The sequence below is a fragment of the Centroberyx affinis genome, unplaced genomic scaffold (genome assembly GCF_046629955.1).
Source record: "Centroberyx affinis isolate AG114_WGS23_722 - 3 ecotype Tasmania unplaced genomic scaffold, CSIRO-AGI_Caff_v1 ptg004961l_1, whole genome shotgun sequence".
Taxonomy (NCBI): Eukaryota; Metazoa; Chordata; class Actinopteri; order Beryciformes; family Berycidae; genus Centroberyx; species Centroberyx affinis.
Window position 1 is genome coordinate 1 of NW_027282435.1, and position 26,909 is coordinate 26,909.

General features: G+C 40.3%; 1 protein-coding gene across 1 annotated transcript in view; it reads right to left on the reverse strand.

Annotated features, from left to right (window-relative positions):
* Window positions 1–713: 713 nt before the first annotated feature.
* The window catches only part of LOC139666368 (zinc finger CCHC domain-containing protein 2-like), a gene marked incomplete at its 3' end in the record, with an annotated part of 30,647 nt that continues 4,451 nt past the window's right edge, over window positions 714–26,909 (reverse strand). Inside the window, exons 2-9 of the mRNA XM_071545556.1 lie at window positions 19,962–20,082; window positions 18,114–18,184; window positions 13,415–13,486; window positions 12,057–12,157; window positions 6,695–6,798; window positions 4,306–4,368; window positions 1,948–2,008; window positions 714–837 (exon numbers count right to left, since the gene is read on the reverse strand). Coding sequence (XP_071401657.1) covers window positions 714–837; window positions 1,948–2,008; window positions 4,306–4,368; window positions 6,695–6,798; window positions 12,057–12,157; window positions 13,415–13,486; window positions 18,114–18,184; window positions 19,962–20,082 — 717 coding nt within the window. The remainder of the gene's footprint in view (window positions 838–1,947; window positions 2,009–4,305; window positions 4,369–6,694; window positions 6,799–12,056; window positions 12,158–13,414; window positions 13,487–18,113; window positions 18,185–19,961; window positions 20,083–26,909) is intronic.

The window sequence follows — 26,909 nt, forward strand, 5'->3', positions numbered from 1 at the left end:
TAGCTGATCTCCCATTGGTTTACGCTTTTGAATGATCCCTCCCTGCGCTATGTCCCGCCCCCAACGTCCTGTTTCTACGGGAAATCCACCAAATCAGGGAAGTAAAGCTGCCGTGTCGCGGGGTCTTTAAGTTTGCTGGTTGCGTCTGTTTATGTGTGAAGCATGAACCAAAAACCCTTAAAGGAGTAGTTCACCCAAAAATGAAAATTCCGTCATCACCTACTCACCCTCATGCCAAATGAAACACGGGTGAAATTTGTTAGTGCATATAACACACAGGGAGGCTGCCAGCACAACTTGGTAGCAGCCTTCTCCAAAACAACTGAAGTCAATGGGGACCAGTTCTTTAGAGTTGGGTGAACTATTCCTTTAACATCATCTTCACCTTTTAGTAAATATATGTGGTAAAATGTCGCTGTTCCAAAATACGACGTGTGTCAATACATGTATCTCTATATGAAAGAAGAAAAATTAAACATAGGATGAGAAATGGAAAGAGGAACCTTTTCCATCACCTCAAATCAAAACAGGCTGTGGAATATGAGGAAAACAACGAATAAAGCAAGTGAACTGTTGAGCAGAGGTGGGAAGAAATCGCCTTCAGAGGGTTTGTGTGTTTAAATTTGAAGAGAAGCAAATATACCGCGATATATGCCGTTATCATCCATGCGTCAAATGATATAGTGACGTGGATTTTGGGCCTCTTCCCTCACCTGTTCGGCGTCCTGGCTGCTCTTCAGCGTACAACCCTTCTTCCTCCGCTCGGCGGGACCGTTGTGCTCCGAGCTGTGGCCCCCCCTCCGACTCTCCCCCTGGGGACCTTTGGCACTGGAAAGTCTGGTGGAGAGGGTGAGGAATTAGGACGTCGACCGAAATAGCGTTCTCAGATCGGCGATGAGAAGTGGGTTTCTTTACTGCTGCTGTATTGTATGGAATGACTGTGGAAAAGGCTAAGAGGGTATTGGATGGTATCGAATTCTGCTACAGTAGAATTAATTTTTAGACTTGATCAGCTGTTCAGAAGTTCAGAAAAGTGAGAAAGTAGTAAGTAGAAAAGGGAGAAAAACACCACAGTTTGAAGTCTTATTATGTTCTATTACTACTACTGCTTAGGGCTGGGTATTGAGAACCGGTTGCAATTTAGTCCCGGTTTTGTCATTATCTTATCACCTTCATGTCAGTCAAAACACAGATTAAGTTTGTATGTCCATAACATACAGCGAGTTTGCTGTTGCAGTTAAAAAAAAAAAGGCCATAAAATGACTCCAAACAGCTTATGCAGCATAATCCAAATGTTCTGAAGCTGAATGATTGCACTGTGGGTCCAAAACTCCAATATTTGCCTCATTATCTCCTAGGTTTTCCCCACTTGTTCTGCACCGCGCCAACAGTCACAACAGCAGCGAGCAGAGGCTGCCTTCAAATGCTGTCGGAAATATTGTACGTATAGAGTGAGCTCAAATGACCCCAAAAAAAAGTGGTAAATACAAATGGGGAAGTTGAATTTTACATGATACCCAAGATGTGACAATCTCACTCTGTTTAACTTTTAGGTGTCAGGCATATTCTGCAACTTTTAGCCAATAAACGTATTAGAAGAATCAAAAATGGCACCAGTAAAACAGGTAAAATCTTAACAATACCCAGCCCTACTACTGCTGTTATTTTGCACACACTCTTAATGCTGTCATTGATACTCGATTCATACTTTCATCCATACATTTCTACTTGGTGTAGTGTACATTCTATTGAAATTATCGGTTGCATATGATAAAACGAACATCTTTGCAATGTTTCTTTGCTCTATTGCATTACTATTTGCTGCTAAACTGTCCCAGTTTACCCATGGGTGTCGAAGAAGTTTCATCTTATCTTAGAATAGAATGAACATGCACAACAGAAAAAGAAGAGCGGAAGAGCAGATCAGACCAGAGCTGGTCTACTTACCCCAGAGAGGGACTCTTGGTTCCATGCTTTTTCTTGTGCCCCTGAACATACGACTCTAAATCTGAGAGAACAGCAACAAAACACCATTAGCTTTTACTGTTAGCAAACTATTGGGCTGCCAATATATTGGGCTGATATTGTACTTGTATAAAAAATGGGATCGGGTTCAGTGAGCATCATCCACCTTGGATATGATTCAGTTAATTTGATTACATATCTATTGTAGAATTGATCAATACGGCACCGGTTGTATATGAGAAGCCCTTACCCTGAATTAACTGTAATGAGATATTTTGATCAGATTCCACACAAGTATGCAACAATTTGTTTTCATTATTATTATTATTGTTATTATCAAAGAAGAGAGTTTGTGTCCCATCGTCTAAATGCTATTTCAGAGGCTTTTCCACCCTGACAATAATAAATTCTGGGGGAAACACTGAATTCTGGTCATGAAAATGGACAGATTTACAGATCTAGAATATTGACAAAAAATACTTCAATTCGAACATGTCTATATCAGTATTTGCCTTTAAAAAACCCATTATGGGTTGAACCCTAATTAGAGCCCATAGCACACTGTTAAATCATTACACAACACATACTGTACTATACTGTGTCAATGTCTTCAGTCCATAGGAAATTCAGTGGTTTAAGTTAAGGCAGCAGTTAAAGTGAGATATCAGTGTTTAGTATTTTACAGTGCCATATCAGTGTTTAGTATTTTACAGTGTGTGTTGTTGTGGCAAGGCCATGGATCTAGGCCCGGCAACCGCGAAGCAATGCCAACACATCACCAACAAAACGGAAAGGCAATGCCAACACATCACCAACAAAACACAAATGCAAAGCCAACACAACACCAACAAAACGCAAAGCCAACACAACACAGCAGTGGAGCAGCTGTCAGTTATTTCAAAATGAAGCACTCCCTCCATGGGTAATGGGTGTAGTAGAGCTTGGGGGGGAGCCACTCCTCAACACAGCTCTCTCTGGTTATCAGAAGCTTGAGGTGTAACAAAGTGCCACTGCATGCCAAGCTTCTATTCCGTTCTGTCACATTGACTGCTTCGCTCACTGTGTCCGTTTATTTTCCGGATATATCCCGACCTAAGTTTGACAAGTGGTTAGCCTATATTAGCATAACTCTAGGCTAACATATACAAGTTACTGTAGCATTAGCAACGCTGAAGCTAGCATTAGCCAGGCCAGGGCTGTGATTACTGCTGGCCAGGCAGAGCAGAGTCCAGCACACAACCAGGCAAATATAGCCGTGAAATATGAGGGTTGGAGAGGGAGTCAGGCACTCAGCCTTCCCCAATGGCCTCCCAAAATAAACACCCGTTAGCTTATCATGTTAGCCATGCAGTTAAAGCTAGCACTGAGGCACCGCTTAGCCAGCCTTTTCCTTGCCCTTATCGCTGACACGGCAACTCCATAAAAGGCTTCTCTCACAGATACGTAAAGCATTGCTGAAATGCCACCAATGAAAGGCTAGAAACACAACTGTCTGGGCGTTCTTTCAACAAAAAGCCCTATTTAGTCCAATAGCAGCAAATAAAGTATTGTCAAAGTGCCAGAGTTGTGTCACTGCTTGTGGGTCTTAATATGCCAAGATCAATCAGCATTATTAAAATGGCACACATCCACAATTGGCATGTTGGTCTACATTCTATTAGTTATTGTGTTCAGATAGCTTATACAAGTTAACATTCATGATAACATACACTAACTTTTGATCTAAAGTAGGGCTGCAACTAACGATTATTTTCATTGTCGATTAATCTGTCGTTTATTTTCTCGATTAATCGATTAGTTGTTTGGTCTATAAAATGTCAGAAAATGGTGAAAAATGTGGATCAGTGTTTCCCAAAGCCCAAGATGACGTCCTCAAATGTCTTGTTTTGTCCACAACCCAAAGATATTTAGTTTACTGTCATAGAGGAGTAAAGACACCAGAAAATATTCACATTTAAGAAGCTGGAATCAGAGAATTTTGACTTATTTTTCTTAAAAAATTACTTAAACCGATTAATCGATTATCAAAATAGTTGGCGATTCATTTAATAGTCGACAACTAATCGATTCATCGTTGCAGCTCTAATCTAAAGGCTTCTGCTTAAATGCTTGAAATGTGTTTCTTAGACAAATAGAAATAGTGAAGTTGATGCCTTTGTAGGAATTTCTTTCCAAAGCCGTTGCCTTTCCATCAAAGCAAAGGGCGGCTCCTTTAAAGAATCTAAAATATAAGACAGTTTCGGTTGGTTTAACACTTTTTTGGCCGCTGCACAATTGAGCCTCATTCGGTCTTGGGCATTCCCATCCTCGTCTTTGCCGAATAAGTCCAGTTCTGCTCACCTTCCTCCTGGCTGGAGGCGTCGGAGCAGTCTCCTTGGTAGGCCTTCCCCAGCTGGCAGTTGCCTATAGGGGGAGAGACACAGTTCACGATGAGTTATCAAGGTCAGACGCACCATTCTGGACGCAGAACTTTGTTGATGTTTTCGATATCTGAAAATCTTTCCGCTGATTCAAGGAGCTTCGCCAATAGCGGTTCTTTGACAGTGTTGAAGTGTTTTAGGGTGGATTTTCCCTTTAAAATCTGCAAGTACCAGGAGTCTGTGAACACTGTTGAGGTTGGCACAGAATGGTGTGAAGAATATTAACTACTACTGGCTTACACATATGCCAGAAACACACACACACACACGGAAAAAAAAACACACCCATAGACGGGCAAGGCACTGCTTCAATACCTTATCAACACATCCTACCTTCATCGCTTTTCCCTTCACACTTTGTAAATTGGTTTCTCGTCCTCCGTTTTCTCTTCCTCCTCCTCTTCTCACATTTTTCCCCCTCACTCGGCCTCTCTCTCCTCTTATCCGCCTCTGCCTCCCCTCCTCTCCATCCCTCCCCAACTCTACTTTTTAGTACCAATGAGAATGAAATCTAACAAACATCAAATTAAGAGCACAAACTACAAGATTTTTAAGACTCTCTAAAACTGAATTTGAGATTTAAAATGCCATATTTAACTATTCAAGCCCCTTTAAGACCTTGAGTTTTAGATAATACACTTTAAGACTTTTTCAGAACCTGCAGACATCCTGTGTTTAATTTTTTTTTCATGTTCACTCCCTTTATTCCACTTCCACTTCCACTGGATTCCAGCGTGAACAGGATGTGCGAAGTAGCAGCAGTAGTAGCGGAACTTACGAGAGAAAAACAATGTGAGATTATGAAAAAAGTCGAGGATCATAAAAAAAGATTTCAAAAACAAATACCTGACTAAAACCAGCAATAGCTGTAGACTTTACCAGAACCCCCTTGTGGTGTAACCCCCTCTAATTTTTGACCAGTGGAGCTGGTCCAGTAGTACCAGTGTCTTGGCACTGGTCCTGGACTGATCCTGTGTTTCCCAGCCAACGCCCAGCACATCTGCCAGAAACACTGAGAAAGCTCCATAGTTTCAATGTGGACAAAACTCTGATGACAATATTTATTAATCTGTTTTTGAGTCAATTCTCAACCTTCTATTCTATTCTATTCTATTCAATATTGGCTCCAGAGTCAGCTGTCGGTTGAAACGGTTTAGCTCCGCTGCCTCTTGCTGCTAACAAGCAGTCAAAGTGGAGTATATCAAAATATCTCCAAACTAGAAATAACCGCCTCGCAGTTGTATGCCTCCGCCAATAAACTTAGTTTTATCATTGCAAGGACGGTCTTTATTTATTGAACATATATACTTAATGTGATTATTAGGTCAACTTAAAGGATTTTGGTGTCTGCAAAAGTAAGTGACAGCACTTCCACCGTTTTTGTAGAATGACCCAAGATCATTTTCTCAGCTACAGTGGTAAGCAAAACATTATGATGTCACAGTGAAGTTGACCTTTGAACCTTTGGATATAAAATGTCATCACTTCATCATTTTATCCTATTAGACATTTGTGTGAAATGTTGTCATAATTAGCGTATGAATTCTTGAGTTATGCCCAAAAATGTCTTTTGTGAGGTGACAGTGACTTTTGACCTCTGACCATCAAATTCTAATCAGTTCATCCTTGAGTCCAAGTGGACGTTTGTGCCAGATGTAATGAAATTCCCTGCAGGCGTTCGTGAGATATCGCGTTCATGAGAATGGGACGGACAGACGGACAACCTGAAAACATAATGCCTCTGGCCATGGCTGTTGCCGGCGGAGCCATAAAAAGACATTTCTAGGCTCCACAGGGGAATCGAGAGTAAACGGAAAAGTTGCAAAGCACATAAATTAAAAGTAGCTCTGATTTCATGACACAATTATGCGCACTTTCACTAATCAGGAAATCCCAGGACTATTCCCCTCTCTGCGTTACTGGCGGCCTGATCTAGTTTTGCGGATCGCAAAGACGCAAACGCATCATTCTGCTTTCTATGTAACACAACGTTTGACCAATATCAAGATAATATCGTCCCCTATGAATGATGAATTCCCCCATCTGGGCCAATCAGCAACAAATATGTCACCTTGTTTGGAGCTGTAATTGCAGTTACCCCTTGGGCCAATCAGTGTAATACATGATGAATCATTCCACCCAAGTAAAAGTCTCTGAATAATCCAGCAAGTAAACAAATGTTGCAATGCCAACCTTGGGCCAATCAGTGTAATTTTGAAAATGCCAGAATGAAGCAATGAGATCAGATATCTCTCTCTCTCTCTCTCTCTGTCTCTCTCTCCCTCTCTCTCCCTCCGTTTGATACTTACATCTACAGCATGTTGGTTTTGTAGAGTAGCTGGAGTCACAGTTGAAGAAGCTACAGACCTTTCTGGTCTGTCTGAAGACTGGAGGGGCAGACAGGAACCTTTCCCTGAGGGAGGGAGGGAGGGAGGGAGAGAGAGAAAAGAAGGGAAGATCAGTTGTTTTTCAGGAGAGCTAATACAGCAGGCAGTGGAAAAACTACATTGGTGGTAGGACTTAGTACACTTATTTAACAAGACAGGTCACAAATTTGACAAATGTTTTGATTTTATATCAAATCCCCATTGCTTTTCCCCCTTGGAAAGCAGCATAGGCGAGCATCCATTTCTTCTGAGTCACTTTCCATGTTTGCTCAAAAGAAAAAAACTAAAGCAAAAAAAACATTTGAACGATCCCTCTCCATGCTGTGTCCTGCCCCATCATCCTGTTTCAGCCGGATATACATTGAACTTCTCGAGCAACAGACTCTCAAAATGCCGTTTCGTGTTGCCTTCAAACCCCCCAGACTTCCATATAGCTCTTTTCCCGCTGCCAAAAAAACAAAAACTCTCACGGTGCCGCCTCACTTAAAAGTATAAGAAATGGAGTCTGTTATTTGCTACACTAGACACTTGTCATTGTGGGGAGAAAAAAAAGGTTCTAAATGTATCTTTCAGTTTTCTTAAAAGGGCTTGTTAGCATTGTTAGCAATTGTAACATTTTAACCAAAGGTCATGGGTGGCCACAAGCTAGCTACCCATTTTTAGGGAAGCTGCTTTGAGATAATAAGTCCCGCCAGCACTTGGCAATCCATCTAAAAAAGGGAAAGATGAGTATGGCTGCCCGGTTGGTTTCTGAACTGACATTTGCCAGCCTTGGTTTTGCACTGGGATGCATTTTTAGTTAGCAGTTACCACTTTTCTCCGTAGTTTTCTCCAGTGGTGGAAGAAGTACTCTGATCCTTTACTTAAGTAAAAGTACATAAGTATTAGCAGCAAAATGTAGTTAAAGTATTAAAGTAAAAGTAGTGGTTTGGTCCCTCTGACTGATATTTTATTATATATGACATCATTACATTATTAATACTGAAGCATCAGTGTGTAAGCAGCATGTTACTGTTGTAGCTGCTGGAGGTGGAGCTAGTTTGAACTACTTTATATACAGTTAGCTAGTTTAGTCCAGTGGTTCCCAACCCAGGGGTCGGGCCCCTCCAAAGGGTCACCGGATAAATCTGAGGGGTCATGAGATGATTAATGGGAGAGGAAAGAAGAAAAAACAAAGTTCTGATACATAAATCTGTTTTCAGTTTTTGGACTTTTTCTCTAATCTTTGATTTTTGCTGAAATATTGGATCATTTGAACATTTATTGAAATGAAACCATGTGAGGTTTAGAGGGAAAAATCACTATTTGGTGGAGCTGTTAACAACTCATAGACATCTGAAATGTGACCCGACTACACACTGCTTTTTGTAAGACGTCAAAAGCCAAAAAGGTTGGAAACCACTGGTTTCATCTTTAACAATGTGTTGTATTTTAAAAGCTTGTTATATTATCCATTGTGTCAAATCTCCATCTGAAAAGTAACTAAAGCTGTCAAATAAATGTAGTGGAGTAGAAAGTACAATATTTCCCTCTGAAATGTAGTGGAGTGGAAGTATGAAGTAGCATCAAATGGAAATACTCAAGTAAAGTACAAGTATCTCAAAATTGTACTTAAGTACAGTACTTGAGTAAATGTACTTAGTTACTTTCCACCACTGGTTTTCTCAGCAAGTCTTTGAAAAACTGGACGAGTGTGACTGCCACGGACTGCTAGACTTGGAAGACCTTTGCCCTTCTGCACAAGCGCTGCATGCAAAGGTCAACTTGGGAAGTCTAAGCCAGCAGGACACTGGAATATTAAAGGGCTAAATCTGGATTTAGAAATGCTTGTGTCTGAGACACAGTAAGATTGTTTTGACAGTGAAATAGGGCTGGACGATAATTCAATATTACCGTTTATCGTCTTTCAGTGGGATTATATTGTGATGATTAGGGCTGCAACTAACGATTATTTTCATTGTCGATTAATCTGTCGATTATTTTCTCGATTAATCGATTAGTTGTTTGGTCTATAAAATGTCAGAAAATGGTGAAAAATGTGGATCAGTGTTTCCCAAAGCCCAAGATGACGTCCTCAAATGTCTTGTTTTGTCCACAACCCAAAGATATTCAGTTTACTGTCATAGAGGAGGAAAGAAACCAGAAAATATTCACATTTAAGAAGCTGGAATCAGAGAATTTTGACGTATTTTTCTTAAAAAATTACTCAAACCGATTAATCGATTATCAAAATAGTTGCCGATTAATTTAATAGTTGACAACTAATCGATTAATCGATTAATCGTTGCAGCTCTAGTGATGATATGGTGATTTTGGGATATCGAGACGCACAATTCTGCTGTCTGAACTGATGAGAACAAGCTAATTCTATTTAGAAACTCAGACAAAATGAAGTATGGTAGGAATATTTGACATCACACCAAACATTACCATTCGGTTCAATATGGTGAACACTAATATGATTATTTAACGTGATTTCGCTTATGTGAGCCATATCGTCATATATATATCGATATCGAAAAAAATCCTTATGATTATCGTGATATTGATTTCAAACATATCGTCCGGCCCTACAGTGAAATTGAGCTTTTATGTGACTTTTCTTGTTTCTATACCTCCAAGGAGGAAGGCATCATATTAGAATCACTTTTAGACGAGCCACAATTTAATATTATATCTGTGTAGAGACTCTAGATGCAAGTAAATACAAATTAAAGTGAAATCTTGAAGGTGTTTGGACTACACTATGGTGTGAATGGATGGACTGTTATCCCTGGTCTCAAGCATGAGACCATGAACCACTACCTACATTAAACTTATGGTGTTAACACTAGGTCTACAACTGCTCATTATTTTGTTACAGATCAATTATTCTACCAGTTAATTGTAATGCCAGAGTTACAAAAAAAAAGTATGTGAACGATGACAACAAATCAGACTGATACAGGAAAGGCCATAATACAGCTGGGCAGTCAACATAAGGTTCACTGATGAAAAGATTGTGTTCAGACAGATAGGTTTCACTTGCAGCACTTTCTCTTTACACAAAAACGAAACTGATGGGCACTAGGTTGTGTACGTACGTGTGTGTGTGTGTGTGTGTGTGTGTGTGTGTGTGTGTGTGTGTGCGCATGGTACCAGGAGGGGGCGTAGTTGGCTTTGACAAACAAACGCCTGCACCTCCCCTCACTGGCCAACACACACACACACACACACACACACACACACACACACACACACACACACACACACACACGAAAACACACTACAAGGTCCCTTTCAAACATACTTGCCCTGTTGTTACTAAATGTTGCTCCAGGGCCTTCCGAATGTTTGATTTTCTTTCTTCCCCAAATGAAACTGGCTCAAAAACTATCATTCCAAAGATGACTGTAGTTCACACTGAATATATTGTGCTCATTTATTGATGTGATGATAATGGTCATTATTGATTATTAGAGTTAGAACTAGAGCTGCAACGATTAATCGATTAGTTAGTCAACTATTAAATTAATCGCCAACTATTTTGATAATCGATTAATCGGTTTGAGTAATTTTTTAAGAAAAATAAGTCAAAATTCTCTGATTCCAGCTTCTTAAATGTGAATATTTTCTGGTTTCTTTCCTCCTCTATGACAGTAAACTGAATATCTTTGGGTTGTGGACAAAACAAGACATTTGAGGACGTCATCTTGGGCTTTGGGAAACACTGATCCACGTTTTTCACCATTTTCTGACATTTTAATCGAGAAAATAATCGACAATGAAAATAATCGTTAGTTGCGGCCCTAGTTAGAACATACAGTATTTGAAACAGAATGATATAATCTTGGTTGAAACTGTCCTCTCTGGCTTGACTCATTTCATTATCTTATCTTGTGTTTTCCTGGTATTGTCACTGTATGTGCACCCTGCCAATATGGAACATTAGCATGACCGCAGCCTATACTGGCTGCAGCTTGTTTGACTATAAGCTTTACAGTCATGTTGTGTAACCACTGACATCAGCCATGTTTGGAGCAGTGTATAGGAGGGCTTACTCTTTTACTGCTCAGCTGTTAGGGCTGAACGGTTTTGAAAAAATATCTAATTGCGATTATTTTGACTGATATTGCAATTGCAATATGATTTGCGATATTAGAGGGAATGATCATTTTTACATCATTATTCTCATTTTCATTGAAAAACGTATTAAAATGATTATGGTGTGATTTTTGCGGGGATCTGTACCAAACAAAGATGTTTTCTTAAGTCTGTAGAATATGATGTGTAGGCCAGGACATCTCTGCAGCACAACAATATTTACTTTAAAATGATATTTTGACACATTTCACCTTTAACAAATATTGTGCCTCCTGCGGTTTGAAAATTGCAGTAGGCCACATTGCGATTTCGATAAAATTTAGATTAATTGTTCAGCCCTATCAGCTGTGTGTGAAAACTGAACAGCTAGAAAACTAGTTGCATCTAGTCAGACGAGCATGTTGAGTTTGGGGTACTTCAAAGTCGAATGACAAATGTGACAAACGACAAGGCTTTACTGCGTTCGTTTCTTTCCGTTTTGTTTTGAAATCCAAAATGCACCCGCACATCCTGCCTTGAGACTTGGAGCGAGTTTAATGGGATCCACCATTGACTCCATGACTCCGGTTTGGTCAAAGGGGCTACCGTACTTATCAAAGCTGAGCTATAACGCCACCACAGGCAGGAGCAGAGTCCAAGATAAAAACGCTAAAAATTAAATACACTCTTGTTCTTGTTCTATTATTTATTTATGTATTAGAGTAATAGCTACTCCCTGGACCTGTTACATTTTCTGCGGTAAACTCTGACACTGAAATGGGGAAGCACATACAGGGACTAAAACTACATTTCAGTTGAAGTCGTGTGTGTGTGTGTGTGTGTGTGTATCTGTGGGTGGATCTGTGAAATTACCACCAGCCACCAGATGCTGGTAAGTCTTGACTGTGGCTGGTAAGTTTGTTTACCATCCAACGGGTAACCAATCATTCGGAGGGTCTATTCTATTCCACAAAAATCTTGTTGGCTGGTAAAACAGTGAAGTGGCAAAAACATTCCTGGCCTATGGCATTAATAGTCAATGTAAGGTATGGTGACTGTGGGACAGGAGCCTCTAAAAACAGTGCATTAGCCTATTCAATAGCTGCAAAATCAATTCTGGGTAACAAAAAAAAACTTCTGAAAATGATTCTGTTGAGAGTAAGTTTGAAAATATGTGATATAATGTTATGAGGACGATGTTATATATGAGGATTAGACATACCTGAGGGTCCTCTCCACCTCCCTGCTCTCATACTGGTCTCCCTGGTTCAGGAGCCTCAGGATGCCCTTCTCAAAAGACTCAGTACACTGATCCTTAGGAAGCTGCGGAAAGAAAGAGTTAAACAAACAACAGCATGATACACTGAGGCCCGTGTTTGCACAAGTGATGCTTTCCCCATCTGCCTTTAGAAGAGAGCTTGAGCTTAAGTATTGCTGGTTTCAAATCTAGCTTTAACCTGAGAATTTAGCTTTGGCCTGAGAACCTTGCGTTCGAAAATCTAGCTTTGGCCCTGAGGAACTGGCTTCAAATATAGCTTTGAACATAAAGAATTTGGCTACAAATATAGTTTTAACCTGGCAATCTGGCCTCAAATGTAGCTTCAGTCTGACAATCTAGCCTGGAATCTAGCTTTAGCGTCATTAAATATCCTGCTTTGGTCCACCACCTCCAGAGGTAGCAAAGACAAAGCTAGATTTCACCCCATATTCTGCCAGTTTCTGTTGCCGAAAAGCATTTTCAATAGGGATGGGTCATGATTTTTAAATTTTCGAATAGTCATTAAATTATAAAAAAATCAAATAGTTTATGCGACTATCGTGTTGTCTTAAAAAGTATATTTTCATAGCTTGCTAGTAGTAAATAGCTATGGCTTGATTAGCCCCGAATCAGTTTGGGGCTCTTCTCTCGTTTTAATGTAAAAACGAGAGAAGGACCGGTTCGGGGCTCTTCTCTCGTTTTAATGTTAAAACGAGAGAAGGACCGGTTCGGGGCTCTTCTCTCGTTTTAATGTTAAAACGGGAGAAGGATCAGTTCGGGGCTTTTCTCTCGTTTTAATGTTAAAACGAGAGAAAGACCGGTTTGGGGCTAATCAAGCCGTAGCCATTTAGCCGGACTAGGCAGCTGGCTTAGCTAGCTAGCTCTATGCTAACGTCCGCCTAGCTTGCTAGTTAGCCTGGCTAGCTAACGTCAATATGGCTAGCCTAGTTCGCACAGTGCGGGGGGTGGGGTGGGGTGACCTTTGAAGAATGGTTGAATAGTTCCCAGTGAATATCGAATAGTATTTTTGCTTGAAATGCCCATCCCTAATTTTCAATAGTGTAAACAGGGTCTAAGTAGGATCTCAGGGGGGAGAAAGTCAGTTTTAGTTAATGGGAGGGGTGCAGAGGGGCGGGAGTGTTCTGATGTTTCGAAATTTAGATTTACGCCTCTTGGTGCAGCATGAGCTCACCGTTAAAGATACTCTGTTTTCCAGGAGGTAAAGGTAATGGGAGTTCATTTCATGGGTACTTTTAAACACTAAGTGGGCTAAATGTGAGTCACGGCACTGCATGGGTGAAAACAAGAACAAGAGTGAGTACCTTGAGCAGGAAGTTCTCCAGTTCCAGGTGGGTTTTAGTCACGCTGCTGGACGAAGAGTCCGACCACTTCACCTGAAACACAGCACAGGGCGTTCTCCATCACGACACCGACTACAATGGGGGCACTGATTAGTTCTGTGTCCACGAGGAGGATGAGACCTCTTCAAGGACAATGACCGCCGAAGCAACACGAAGGGACACAAGGTTGCGTGGGTGGGAGGGTCAACGCTCGGTGTTTAAGTGAGGTCATCGCTGTCGGAGATGGTCACCGTTGCGCAAGATGATGCATTGCCTGTTTATTTGATAAGGGGTGAGTACTGTGTGTGCGTGTGTGTATGTGTGTGTATCCGTGGTTCGGTCCAATACAAACAGATGGAGAGTGGGAGCGACTCGCTGTTGTCTGGCAAAGCTTTTACTCTCCCCTCTCCATCTGTCTTACTAAATTTTCCTCGTGTAAATGAGTGCAAAATATCCCTGCTAGTTACTGTGTGTATGTGTGTGTGTGTGTGTGTGCTTGGGGAGTGTGTTCATTTTTGCAAGAACAATCCACCCTAAAACACTAACACTGTTAAACAATCCTTCTGGTTATTTTCAACGTGGGCTTTATTTTTGTAGTTTTTTTGCCATTATGCCGATAAATTCAGATCAAAATTTTTCAATAACTCCACTATAGTTTGTAAGGAGCGCTGGTCTACAATACAATCCGCATGGACAAAGGGAAACTCAAACTGCCAAACCCGAAAAGCGATCCAAATACGCCCTTTGAACACAATAACACTCACTGCAATGGCTGCGATAGAACAATTATCACAAGACTTTTCAGTTATAATAGTTCATTTCATACTTTAGGGCATTGCTCACACACTCCCTTGTTTACTCTACTGGCTGCTGTTCTTCATGTGCACATGATGGGGCGTGGCAGTGTTGTCTATAATCTAGAGTTCTTGAACTTTCTACTAAAATAACTAATCTAATATCTAAGCACTATATACGAGTTCCAGGCCACGGATGAACAGGCTATTGGATGTAGTTAGGTCCCACAGTTGTTTGAATGCTATTGTGTTGAAAAGGACATGTCTTGGGTGCTTTTTGGGTTTGACTGAGCTTCCCTTTGCCCCATCGGTTTGCATTGGAGAGCAGTGTTCCCTGCAAACAGAGGTAGGTAGCTCAACGATGAACTGATGGAATTGTGATCAGAATCGATTGGCATGATGGCAAAAACTAGGAAAGTAAGGCCCAGGTTGAAAATAACAAAAAAAAAAAAAACTACTGATGATGCAACTTGGGCCCATATTGTTGTTTGGTGGTGTCTTTTTCTTAGATTGGTGGCAGTGTGTAAAGTAGTGTTGTTGGTAGAAAAGGTGCAAATGACAGTGATAGCAGTGTAGTGCGGTGGTTCTCAACGTGGGGTCCGGGGACCACCAGGGGTCCTTGGGGGGGGGGGGGGTTCCAGGGGGTCCCCAGCAAATGGATGAATTGTTAAACTTCACCATTATTTCATTTACAAGAAGTGAACATGATTAGAGGATGTTTTGATCATAGTTTCTCTGTAATCTCTCTACCTACAATACAGATAGTCGTGAAATTCTGGGCAAAATCATATCTGACAATAAAAATATTCTCAGATTTGGGTCCGAGAGACAAAATCTCATCAAATGGGGGTCCGAGGCCCTAATGTGGACTAAATTAGGGGTCCTTGATAGGAAAAGGGCTGAGAATCACTGGTGTAGCGGACTTGGGTCTGCTGAGTCTGGGCAGAGGGGGGGGGGGTGTTTCTGGGACGCTGAAATACACTGTTGAGCCTTCTTGAGGTGTCCTGGGCCTACTCCAACGAAACATGGGTGAAGGAGGGAGCCCGCTTGATAACCCCGATGACTCGCCTACTCTCACTCACCCTGAAGCTAGAGCAGGTAGCTGGTGAATGCTGCTGCCTGTCTTATGGTGCTGTAGATTTATGATGGTTTCTATGGTGCTCATTTGCATGGTAGCATATCACTCTGTTAAACTCTGAATTGGGCCTCTGCATGAACGCTCACCTTGTATTATGGCACAAGGGATATCAACATCATATCCTGTGTTGTTGATTGACATTCTTGCGGAGAGGCAAAGTGATGCCATGCCGACATATTTCCAGATTTCTTCCACTATCTCAAACGTCAGTCGGACTCTTACATAATTTTGGACAGGTCTCCGAGCGGAGAGCGGGTGCTGTAAAGCGCAGGTGTTTGTGTTTTGCGCTCTAAGGCTATGGTCGGATACCCACGTCATTTTGAATATTCAAATAACTGTGCTCATCCCTAGCAGAGATGGTGCACTCTTATAGGTTCCTAGGAGTGTCTAGCTCCTGGACCCTAGCCCCTTAGACCCCCCTCCCCCTAACCGGCCTAATAATAAGGCTGAACGATTTTGAAAAAATATCTAATTGCGATTATTTTGACTGATATTGCAATTGCGATATGATTTGCGATATCAGAGGGAATGATCATTTTTACATCATTATTCTCAATTTCACTGAAAAACGTATTAAAATGATTATGGTGTGATTTTTGCAGGGATCTGTACCAAACAAAGATGTTTTCTGAAGTCTGTAGAATATGATGTGTAGGCCAGGACATCTCTGCAGCATGACAATATTTCATTTAAAATGGTATTTTGACACATTTCACCTTTAACAAATATTGCGCCTCCTGCGATTTGAAAATTGCAGTAGGCCATATTGCGATTTCGATACAATTTTGATTAATTGTTCAGCCCTAATTAATAACTTAAATCTCTTGACTATGTTGAACATGGATATTATACGTACCTCTGGACTATATACTTGGACTTATCTAAATCTGGATATTTTATTTGCATTTATTTGCACTGTCACTTATAGTTTTATATTTATTACCTTTTCCTTATTATTGTATTTTATTACCTCTTTTTTTATTGCCTTTCCTGTGCTTGACTTCCTTGGCGTTGTTCCACCAACTGCTGCTGTGGCACCCGAATTTCCCCCAGGGGATCAATAAAGTGCAATCTTATCTTATCTTATCTTATCTTATAATGGAGAGGAACCTAAGGCCGGATTCACCAATGTGTTCTTAAGATAGATCTTAAGAAATGACATAAGAGGAAATTTTAGGAAGTTCTTAAGAAAGCTCTTAAGTGCAATTCCTCAATATTTTCTTAGTAACAGTCTCATTTCTTACAAATTTCTTTACTTTTCCAACTTAAGAACTTCTCAAAATAGGGCCTGAATTAATTCTGGTTAATAAACTTTAGGCTTAATGCCATTGAGGCTAGGAGACAAGGCTAGGAGGCAACCCAAAGTGCTTCCATCTACAAAACAATTGGGGAAAAACCCCCCAAAAAATTTAGGGCAAAGATTGAAACATTGGTTGCTGTTGGTAACTGTAAAATTTGCAGCTTATTTTCAACAGACATGAGACAGAGGCCTACCTGGCCCTACACCAAATAAAGCTTTACAATAAATGTTCATCTTAATGTTAGGTGTAGGGGAACCTATGAAGACTTTGAACTATAACCTACTTGTCTAAAATGTGTTTAAATATATGATATTAGAGGCTTACCTTTTCACTATAGGAATTTTACGACAGGTGAAGGGCCGTCTTAAAGTTAAGAAAAAACTAATTTGGGAACTTTCATTTCAAGAATACCATTTATTCCTAAGTTTTGTCTCAGGAAGAAACATAAGAAGAAAGTTAAGAAAATATATAAGAACTGTTTTTGAGAATAGCATTCTTTCCTATTTTTTTTTCTTAAGACTAAAGTTAAGAAAAAAATGGCACTTGAGAAGATTTTTTTTCTTAAGAGGTTTTTGTGAATCCGGCCCCTGGTCTTCCATGGGGCTGCCAACATGTGAAAATTGCCTTGTGCGGCTTTAGATTAGGCTTCAACTAATTTACAGTAATGCTTTGCAAACACCCCTAGTGTTACGTTTCTTTCATTTTGTTAGCCACAATATTCTGTAATTAATAATCTAGCCATAATTCTTAGTAGTCCATTATCAAAATAATTGTTTGTTGCAGGCCTAAAGCCCAGCAAACTGGCCATCTCCCAAAGGCTGAGAGCACACACAAGCACACACACACACACACACACACACACACACACACACACAGGAAGATGTCAGCAGAGCGGAAAGCAGCCAGCGGTATCCTGCCTGGTCCAGACTCAGCAACAACTCTGGCTCTGAGCCATGCGCTCTCTCTCTCTCTCTCTCACACAAAAACACACTTTAACACTATCCTCGATGCACTTTCACTAGCACACACTCGCACACTACGCAAACTACACACTCTCACCATCACGCTCACACGCACGTCATTCTTACTCATGCTCTCTCTTTCACGGTTTATCTCTCTCTCTCTCTCCTGGGAATCCCAGGAAACACTCCAGCAGATGTTTATCCTCTGTTCCCACTGCCCGTTTCATCCAGACCGTGTGTGTGTGTGTGTGTGTGTGTGTGTATGCGAGTGTGTGTGGGTGCCCAGTAGCAAAGCTAAAGCTACACTAGACCCAACCGGACTGACCAGGGCTTAGTCTAAACACTGAACTAAAGCCTACACACAGAAACACACTCTCTCCCACTAGAAACCACTTCCAGCAGACTTCTTTATCAATTTAGGCCTCAGAATAGAGCTTTGTGTGTGTGTGTGTGTGTGTGTGTGTGTGTGTGTGTGTGTGTGCCTACCTCAAAGTTGTATTCCTTGTCTATCCTGGTCCGAGAGATGCCCCTGAGCACGATCCTCTCTATATGCACCGCTGCAAAAGAAGACAGTTAATACAAATTATAGCACAATCCTTCAGAACAACCATCCAGGGAAAGTCCACAAAAAAACAATTGTCGAAAAATTCAATTTGCTTTTTTTTATAACACGACACAAAAGGGAGCAAAGGCAAGCCATCACACTTTTTTTTCAAAGTTAATATGGAAGGGGAAAATTCTTAAGGGGAAAACAAAACAATTATTATTATTAATAATAGCGGATGGCTCCTATAATCGCGATTGCTCAATCATTCAATTAGTGCAGCAGTAGGGATCATCACAACCTGCAGAGGGGTACCAGCCTAACTCTTCTCCAAATATGTATGTTCACACAAACTGAATCATATGGAACCAAAAACCAAACAGAAAATAAATAAAAAAAAGACATGATATAAGACAAGACTCCCTTGTAGCAAATGAATCAGTCACAAAACATAACTGGAAACCTGAAGGACTTGGCTGAAGAGATATCTTTTGAACCCAAACCACCCTCCTTAGAGATTTAATCAACTTAATAATTAATGCTCAATATTCTTTAAGTTGTTCTGTCTCATCTTCCCTCACTTACATACCAAAAACAGAAAAATGTAGCAACTCCACCACTACATGAAGATGACTAATAGGCTTAAGGCCATTGTATATATGAAAGAAAGAACAGAAAAATGCACCTTGCATATAAAACCTTTTTCATGGACTTCTGCGTGAAATATCACAACCCTCTAATACAATATATATGTAAATGTGAACATGTATGAGCACGTGCAGTAGGCAGTTTGATAATATAATACAATATAATATAATATAATATAACAGTTTGACAATATAATCTCTTCAATAACCACTTCAATAAAATTGGCCATAAAGGAATAGTTGATCATAGTAAGGTGAAACAAAATAGCTGGTACAACCATAAACAAGTGGGCAAAAGTCTATCATAGTCCTAGGCTTGGGCCACTATTCGATATTATTGAATATTCGATATTAGGGCTGGGTTTAAAAAATCAATTTTCCTATTGAAATCGATTTTCATTTGAATGATCTGATATTGATTCATAAAATCCTGAGATGCTTGAGGCTTGAAGCTACACTGCACTACAGAAAGCACTTATCTGCTCACTCTCACTGACTGTAGAGTCTGTAGAGTTGCACAGCCTGCACTATATTGTGTTGACTGCTGTAGTGTGTTGGTCATGTTAAATAAAAAGTGGGGTCAATTCTAAATGTAGGCATTAATATTTTTAATAATGCACCAGGTTAGAGGGTTCCTTGTACAATTTACAGCATTAGTTCTCTGAGAATCTCTTTCATATCCAAGCAAAATTGGTATTGTAACTGAAATATCCCTAACCGAATCAATATTGAATCAAATCGGAAATCGAATCGAATCGGGACCTTGTGAATCGGAATCGAATCAATTCGGGAAATCAGTGGCGATACCCAGCCCTATTCGATATTATTGAATATCGCGATATTTTCTAAATATCACGATATTTCCCGCAATATGGGATATCTGTCGTTTTTACTGTCTAACTCTACTTTGATCGGTCCAATAAAGGCGAAAATGGCAAAAAAAAAGAAAAGAAAAAGTAGTAATTGCATTCACTTTGCATCCAAGGTGTAAAATAGTCCCTGATTAGATGAAAACCAGCAGGGCTGTAAAGCAGTGGTTTAAACTCTGCTTTCAGATAAGAGCCATATGAATTGAGTTTCATTATTATAAGCAGAGTTTATGGATATTCGATCATGTACAGTATGTGCACTGTGTCCACTCACCGTCCCTCAGCGTGGCCCGGCGGCTGGAGCGTCGGCTCTGGCCGGGAGGATGGGAGGCGGTGCATTCCCCCAGACCCAGACCTGGGGGGGGCAGGTAATCCGCCTTCTGGCCCTTCTGCTGCTGGACGGCGACAAACACAAAGACAGCATTAGCATATACAGTATTTTCCCTTTATTCAGTGCAGTTTTCTCAGTGTAGCAGCAGCTAGAAAGCACTGTTTTCACTCTTACTGTCTTATCTGTCTTATTGTGGTCCCTACTTACTACTTATTATTTTGCACAGAATCTGTACTTGTTTGTGGTCATCTGGTTAAATACTAAAGTATACATGATGATCCATTTTTAGGAACTAAAACATTGTTCTCAGGATTTTCCTCTCCAACGTTGGGCCGATCCGTTCTTTTCCACTTTGCTCATCTCTGTGTTTCTCCAAAGGTGCTCTGTGTAAAGTTTCTCTGCCTGCTTCTCCATCTTAACTTTGGTTTTGGTCTCATGGGGCACGTTGCGCATTCAAAGGTTGCGACTGGTCAGGCGTAATGGAAGCACTTCACCATACAAGGGGCTTTCAGGGGAATTGAAAAAATTCCCCTGAAACTGAAACTTCGCCGGCTTGAACTTTTGATTTTGATCATTTGTCTCCTGGTGGAAGATATACATAAATGATGAAGAAAGCCCGGAAAGGCAAACAGCCAGGGGAAGACTTATTGCAAAGAGGGAGAATGGCTGGTGGCCTGTCAGATCATATTTTTTGACTTTTAATTTCCTGTCATTGGCAAATTGGTCATATTCACAGGCCATTATCCCAGGTCCTTGCAAATGCATGGACACCAATATATTTTTTATTTTAAACCAGGAAGGAAAAGAATATTGAGGTATCTTTGACAGATTTGGAGTGATTAACTTTTAAACTCTTAAAAAAAAAGTGATGTTTTTTTTTTTTTCCATTTTTAAGCTACTGCCATAGGCACACATCACAAAATCAAGTGCTGAAACTGCCAGAATCTTGTAGTCTACCTATAAGTCTCTCTGTAAAAGAAAAATAGTGGAGCTGCTACCTTTCTCAGTGTCGCTTTTAGACCCCTGAGCATGATGTTCTAAAGGGGTTCTTTAAAAACCCTGGTAGAAACCAGCAATTTACTTGGTACTATATAGAAGCCTTTTTGTTATATGCCCTTTGTTTCACACAGAATTAAAGTGAGACAAGTGATTTGCAAAGAAAAATAATCAACTACAATTCAAAGTGTCAAGACATGTTTTAAGATCATATCTGAATGATTTTCATATTAACATAATCACTGTGAAATGAGTTGTGTTAGCACATTGGAATGCTAGCAGAAACATGACATGGTTGACCTAATAACAAAATAGAATGAGTCGGGTCCAGTCTGCTTAGACCAAGTTCAGTGTGAAGTTATTTTTCTGTCAAGGCCACTGAGAAGTTCTATTATTTTTAGCCTTTATTTATCGAGGGAAAGTGGACCAGAGCTCCATACTCTGTTCCATCAACACCGTGCATCACATTCATACACTTCTATTCATTCACACTGGGAGCTGCCCGGTACGACCACGGCCTTCTACTGTTGGAGTTACTCGTTCACTTCCATTTTCCCAGCTGGTCCGAAGATTTGAACCGGCAACCTTCTGGTCGCGAGACTGTTCCTCTGACCTCTTAAGCGACTGATTTTTTTATCAATTACCAGCACATGTACTTGGAGCAGCAGCTGCAGAACAAGATCTACATGCCGAGAAAAGAGCTACAGTAGTCAGAAGGCCCTCATCTCCACTCTTTACCACTCACTCAAACACACACGTTTTCAAAATCCTGGCAGGCGGAGTGTGCGGTGGTCTCTGAAAACTACACACACCATCAGCTAAACCCAGGCAGAGCATGCCGACAGCTGTCACACACTGTGCAACATCTACCATTTATGCCGAATGAGGCTTTTTAATAAGCATGTGATGTAGGCCAACACTAGTGATTTCACGCTGTGCTCTAGTGACAATCGGCATCACTTTATTCACCAAGTTATAAAGACAGAGGAATTGGCTTTGGTGATTTTGGTGCAGCGTGGCATACAGTATGGTTATAACCATAGAGGAGCCGTGGTCAGTTTCCAGTATTATACCTGGATCCTTGTATATAGAATACTTTATTATACAAGATACAAGTACCAATCCAAATGCTATTTAATTATAGTAGTCATTCATGGTGCCTAGTGTTGGCTTATTATAAAAAAATATTGTGTTGGATTGTGATCCTGCATTTCTTTGCGTTGCAGCAAGGACAAAAAAATTCATTCCATACCCTCTCTCTCTCCCTACTTCCAGCCTTCCTTCCTCCCTCACTCTTTGTCCCTCTGTCCATCTTTCTCTTTAGCAGGTTTGACACAGTCCAGAAACCGTTGTGGCAGACTAAATACGGCAAGGGTGATTTTATTTGGGAGCGGTGCATGTGATTTACCAGGCCAGGCCCTGACTCACGGGGATGAGGTCAGCATCATGGGAGAGTCCTGCTGCCTGTTGCACCAGCTGAACAGTATTTGATGGCAAGTTCATGGCGTTAAATCGACAATAAACATTACGTTGAAACTAGTAACTAATTGGACACTAAAGCTGTATTTAGTTACACCATTAAGAACCACTAGCCACATTGTTGCAGACTGATGTTTTCACCATCTGTGTCTAATAACACGCAAGCCAAAATAAATTTCCTCGTGTCCCAATTAATGGTAGCCTAAGGTAATATTATCTAGGGCTGCAACTAACGATTATTTTCATTGTCGATTAATCTGTCGATTATTTTCTCGATTAATCGATTAGTTGTTTGGTCTATAAAAAGTCAGAAAACGGTGAAAAATGTGGATCAGTGTTTCCCAAAGCCCAAGATGACGTCCTCAAATGTCTTGTTTTGTCCACAACCCAAAGATATTCAGTTTACTGTCATAGAGGAGTAAAGAAACCAGGAAATATTCACATTTAAGAAGCTGGAATCAGAGAATTTTGACATATTTTTCTTACAAAAAATACTCAAACCGATTAATCGATTATCAAAATAGTTGGCGATTAATTTAAAACAAGACTAAAACTAACACTGAAACTAATAAAAACGAAACTAAAACTAGCCTAAGCATTTTCAAAAAATAAAAACTAAACTAAACTAGCAAACCCGCTTTAAAAACTAATTAAAACTAAACTGAAATTGAAAACAAAAAGTCAAAACGAAATAAAAATAAAAACTAATGAAAAATGCAAAACTATAATAACCAGGCACCAAGCGTCGACAAATAGGTATGTTAACTAATATAACATGTTAGGATAAATTGGTCATTTGTGTCCCAAACCCACTACAACCACAGATATAAATCTATACAACTAGATGTAACTAATACAGACAAAAGTGGCATTAACTGGTTTAACCATTCATTTCAACAGGTTAAAAGCTATGTAATCGGTGCAATTCAGGTTGGAACTACTTCAGTTGGGGTAACCGTTAAAATTTTAGTACTGCATAAACTTGGATTAGTGAGCATTTCTATTCAAACTACCTTTAACTGGGGCAACAGGCGGCTGGACATCATGAGAAGGTTGATCTGTGCAATGCCATGCTGGCTAGCTGGCCAGTTTGATGTGTGGATGCAGGGAGAGATGGAAGGTATTGTCCTCAAGCAACAACAGATGAGTTATGTCGTACTACTTATATTAACGTTGGTGCCATTTGACCTGGAGAGCAGAAGTACAATGGACCACTCCACCACTTACTCCCCTGAGGCCTGAAATGCCTCGTTTTTGTTGGTTACCATATGCAGATGAAAATAAAGAAAGTCTGATTTGATGGATTTTCATTGCAGGCCTCGAGGCAATAAACGGAAGTGTAGACTTTTGATATCTGCTGTAGAAAGAAGAATCAATAGGTAAAATGAATGGACAGAAAAGGCATTTTGATTCCTAATATAACCTTAAATAAAGCACGTGTTAGGCGTGTTAGTCTCCACTCGGCGCCAACTCTATTCTTGCTGAGTGCCAGCTAAATGACAGAGTACTCTTTCAAAACCATAATCTTCAGTTTACCAGTAGCTGTACTGGAGGGATGCTCGCCAGGAGGCCAGTTAAATGACAAAGCAGGCATGCAGCAATCACTCTGCACAATCACTGATTTACATATAATCATACTTTGAGCCCGTTATATTGAAACAGAACAGATTCATGAATTAAACATATTAATCTGCACCTATAAAGCGTGACTACGCTCTCAAATACCAAGAAGTTGTTTTAAAATATGAAATTACTGGACATTAACTATGGGGCCATTCCAACTATGGCTTTGGTACTGAATTAAGATATTACAATATATACTGAATTCAGAAATCTGTCAGGCCTTTAGTAGCCGCCAAGCTACACTTTAAAGGAAAAATCCAATTTAAAACACTGTAACACCCACTTTGTTGTTTGGTGGTCTATTCTTCTGTGTTTTCTGGATTATTAGCCAAATGTCATGTCAAGATATTTCCAGCTCACCTACTATGGAATTTGATAGCAGAACATTTTTCAAACATCAGTCACCATTTTGCACCGATGTTCAACAATCATACAGGGGGAAATAAGTCGTAGAAGAGGCAGAGAACTCCAGGAATGCTCTGAACACATTTTACCTTTGCATACACTGCCAATTCAGGAACGGTAAGCATTATTACAACATTAGCTGCCCTGGAAATCTGTAGTCACTTCTAGCATTCCGGTTTATTTCACAGCTCATAAAAAGCAGGAAATTATTTCGTGAAAAGCAGGACCCTGGAAATAGTGAAACAATATTACCTGTGTCTACTGATTTTTGGACTCGTTTTTTTTCAGCACAGGAGTCAATCGCAATCGTTGAACTGTTGCATACAATTCGTTTGCTTTTGCTCAAAACAATAAACGATGGTTCAAAACCGCCATCTCAAATGAAGTGGATGCCTTCACTGCTGCAATAATTTTATTTCAAACGTGTGCTACAGTGTTAACGATCTCAGAGACGCCTGAGTATCTGTGTTTGATATTAAGATTATTGTGATATATTTTAAAATCTTTCTGGAACCTGGGTTCAGGTGAAACCTCAGAGCTCAATGTTTTGTCCTCTGAATATAACACAAATTTAAAGAAACTAAGAGAGAGCGTCAGATGTTTGACTGGTTTCCAAGGCAACGTAACCCAAGGCAGGGACGCACTGACCAACCCACACAACTTGGAAATGTAGGGAAATCCTAAAGCTCCTAAGCTCTAAAGCTAATCGTGCAGAACAAGTAGCCTAAATCAGTGATTCTCAACCTTTTTCATATCAAGGACCCCTAATTTAGTCCACATTAGGGCCACCGACCCCCATTTGATGATCCAAATCTGAGAATATTTTTATTGTTAGATCTGATTTTGTCCAGAATCCTATGACTATCTGTATTTTTGGCAGAGGGAGAACAGTGAAAGTGATCAAAAATAGTCATTCTTCTATATTCTGTAATGGTGTTAACTTCTTGAAAATTAAATAATGGTTTAAAAAAAAGTTTAACAATTCATCAATTTGCTGAGGACCCCCTGGAACCCCCTCAAGGACCCCTGGTGGTCCCCGGACCCCATGTTGAGAACCACTGGCCTAAATAGCCTACATTTATATATAGTGAGCAGAGTGGCGCCTCTTCACTTGATCTGATGGAGCACACTAGCCAGGCGAACACCGCGCCCGTGTGTCTGTCCATCATCATGAAGCAATTCACTATCAAACAGCAAGATGTCCAAACAACTCTACTGATCAGGTGCATGAGAGGGAAAGAAAGGGAGGAAAAAAGAATGCGCAAGCACAAATTAAAGGTATGTTACTGTGCCATGGATGAATACAGTGTATATAAAAAGTTATAGTCTTCATATATCATGACTGTCAACAACAAAAGGTTAATATCTTTGTTGCCACTATGTACAACACTGATTAGGGCCCCCACAGAGCCCAGGACAGTTCTGTGGTCATCACATCTCATGGGTCCATCTTTCTCCAGCACCAGCTTTACTTTGTCAGTTGATATTGGTACATTCTACCTTTCATATGCTGACCGGATTGTTTTCCGAGGGTGGCAAAAAATAAATGCAGGGTTCCTGCACGTTTCCCATTTCAAAATTCCAGACCTAAACTTCCAGACTTCGCAGATGATTTTTTTCCATGTAAGAACTACGACAAACATACTATGTTGAGGGCCAGAATTAATGTCATAGAAGAAAAGCACTGTAAAACATTTATTGAATGACCATGTTACTCTATATCACAGAATTTACCGCATCATGTTTCAACTTCATAAGTGCATAGGGATAGAAATTTTGGTTGAACAAATTCCCATATTTAGAGAGCCAGCTCTCAAAAAGCTTGCGATTCCCATGGCCCAAAGTTAATTTCACGTTTGCCTGCGTGCAACTTGCTAAACACCGTCGAGGTAAGTAATGGTTTGTACCATCTCAGCCAACCAATCATAACTCTATATCACATCACAAACAATGGACACCATTCCACAACCTGGAAATATACCTTTTTCTACACGCTCACAACATAATCACAGTCTTCTTGTAATTTAGCCTACATACCATTTCAGCCCTGCACATTAAGAGAATCATTTTCCATACTTTTTATGACTTTCCAGACCTGCACAAGAACCCTGTAAATGACCGCACCATTACGACCATGCATAACCAGGCTTCCACAGCGCTACCATTTCAGTAACACATGCTCCTAAAAACGTAATCAACGCTACATCCTTATTTTGAGAACCACTGCTCTGTCTGACAAGACCACAACCGACTAGTGGCATTGTGAGGCAGGGAAAGGATTGCAATCCCCAAAGCCAGAGAAGGGAATATCTTCCCCAGTTGTGTAAATAGAGTCTCTCTCACACACATGGTTCAGTTCTCAGGCATGCCACTATTTTTACTCATTTA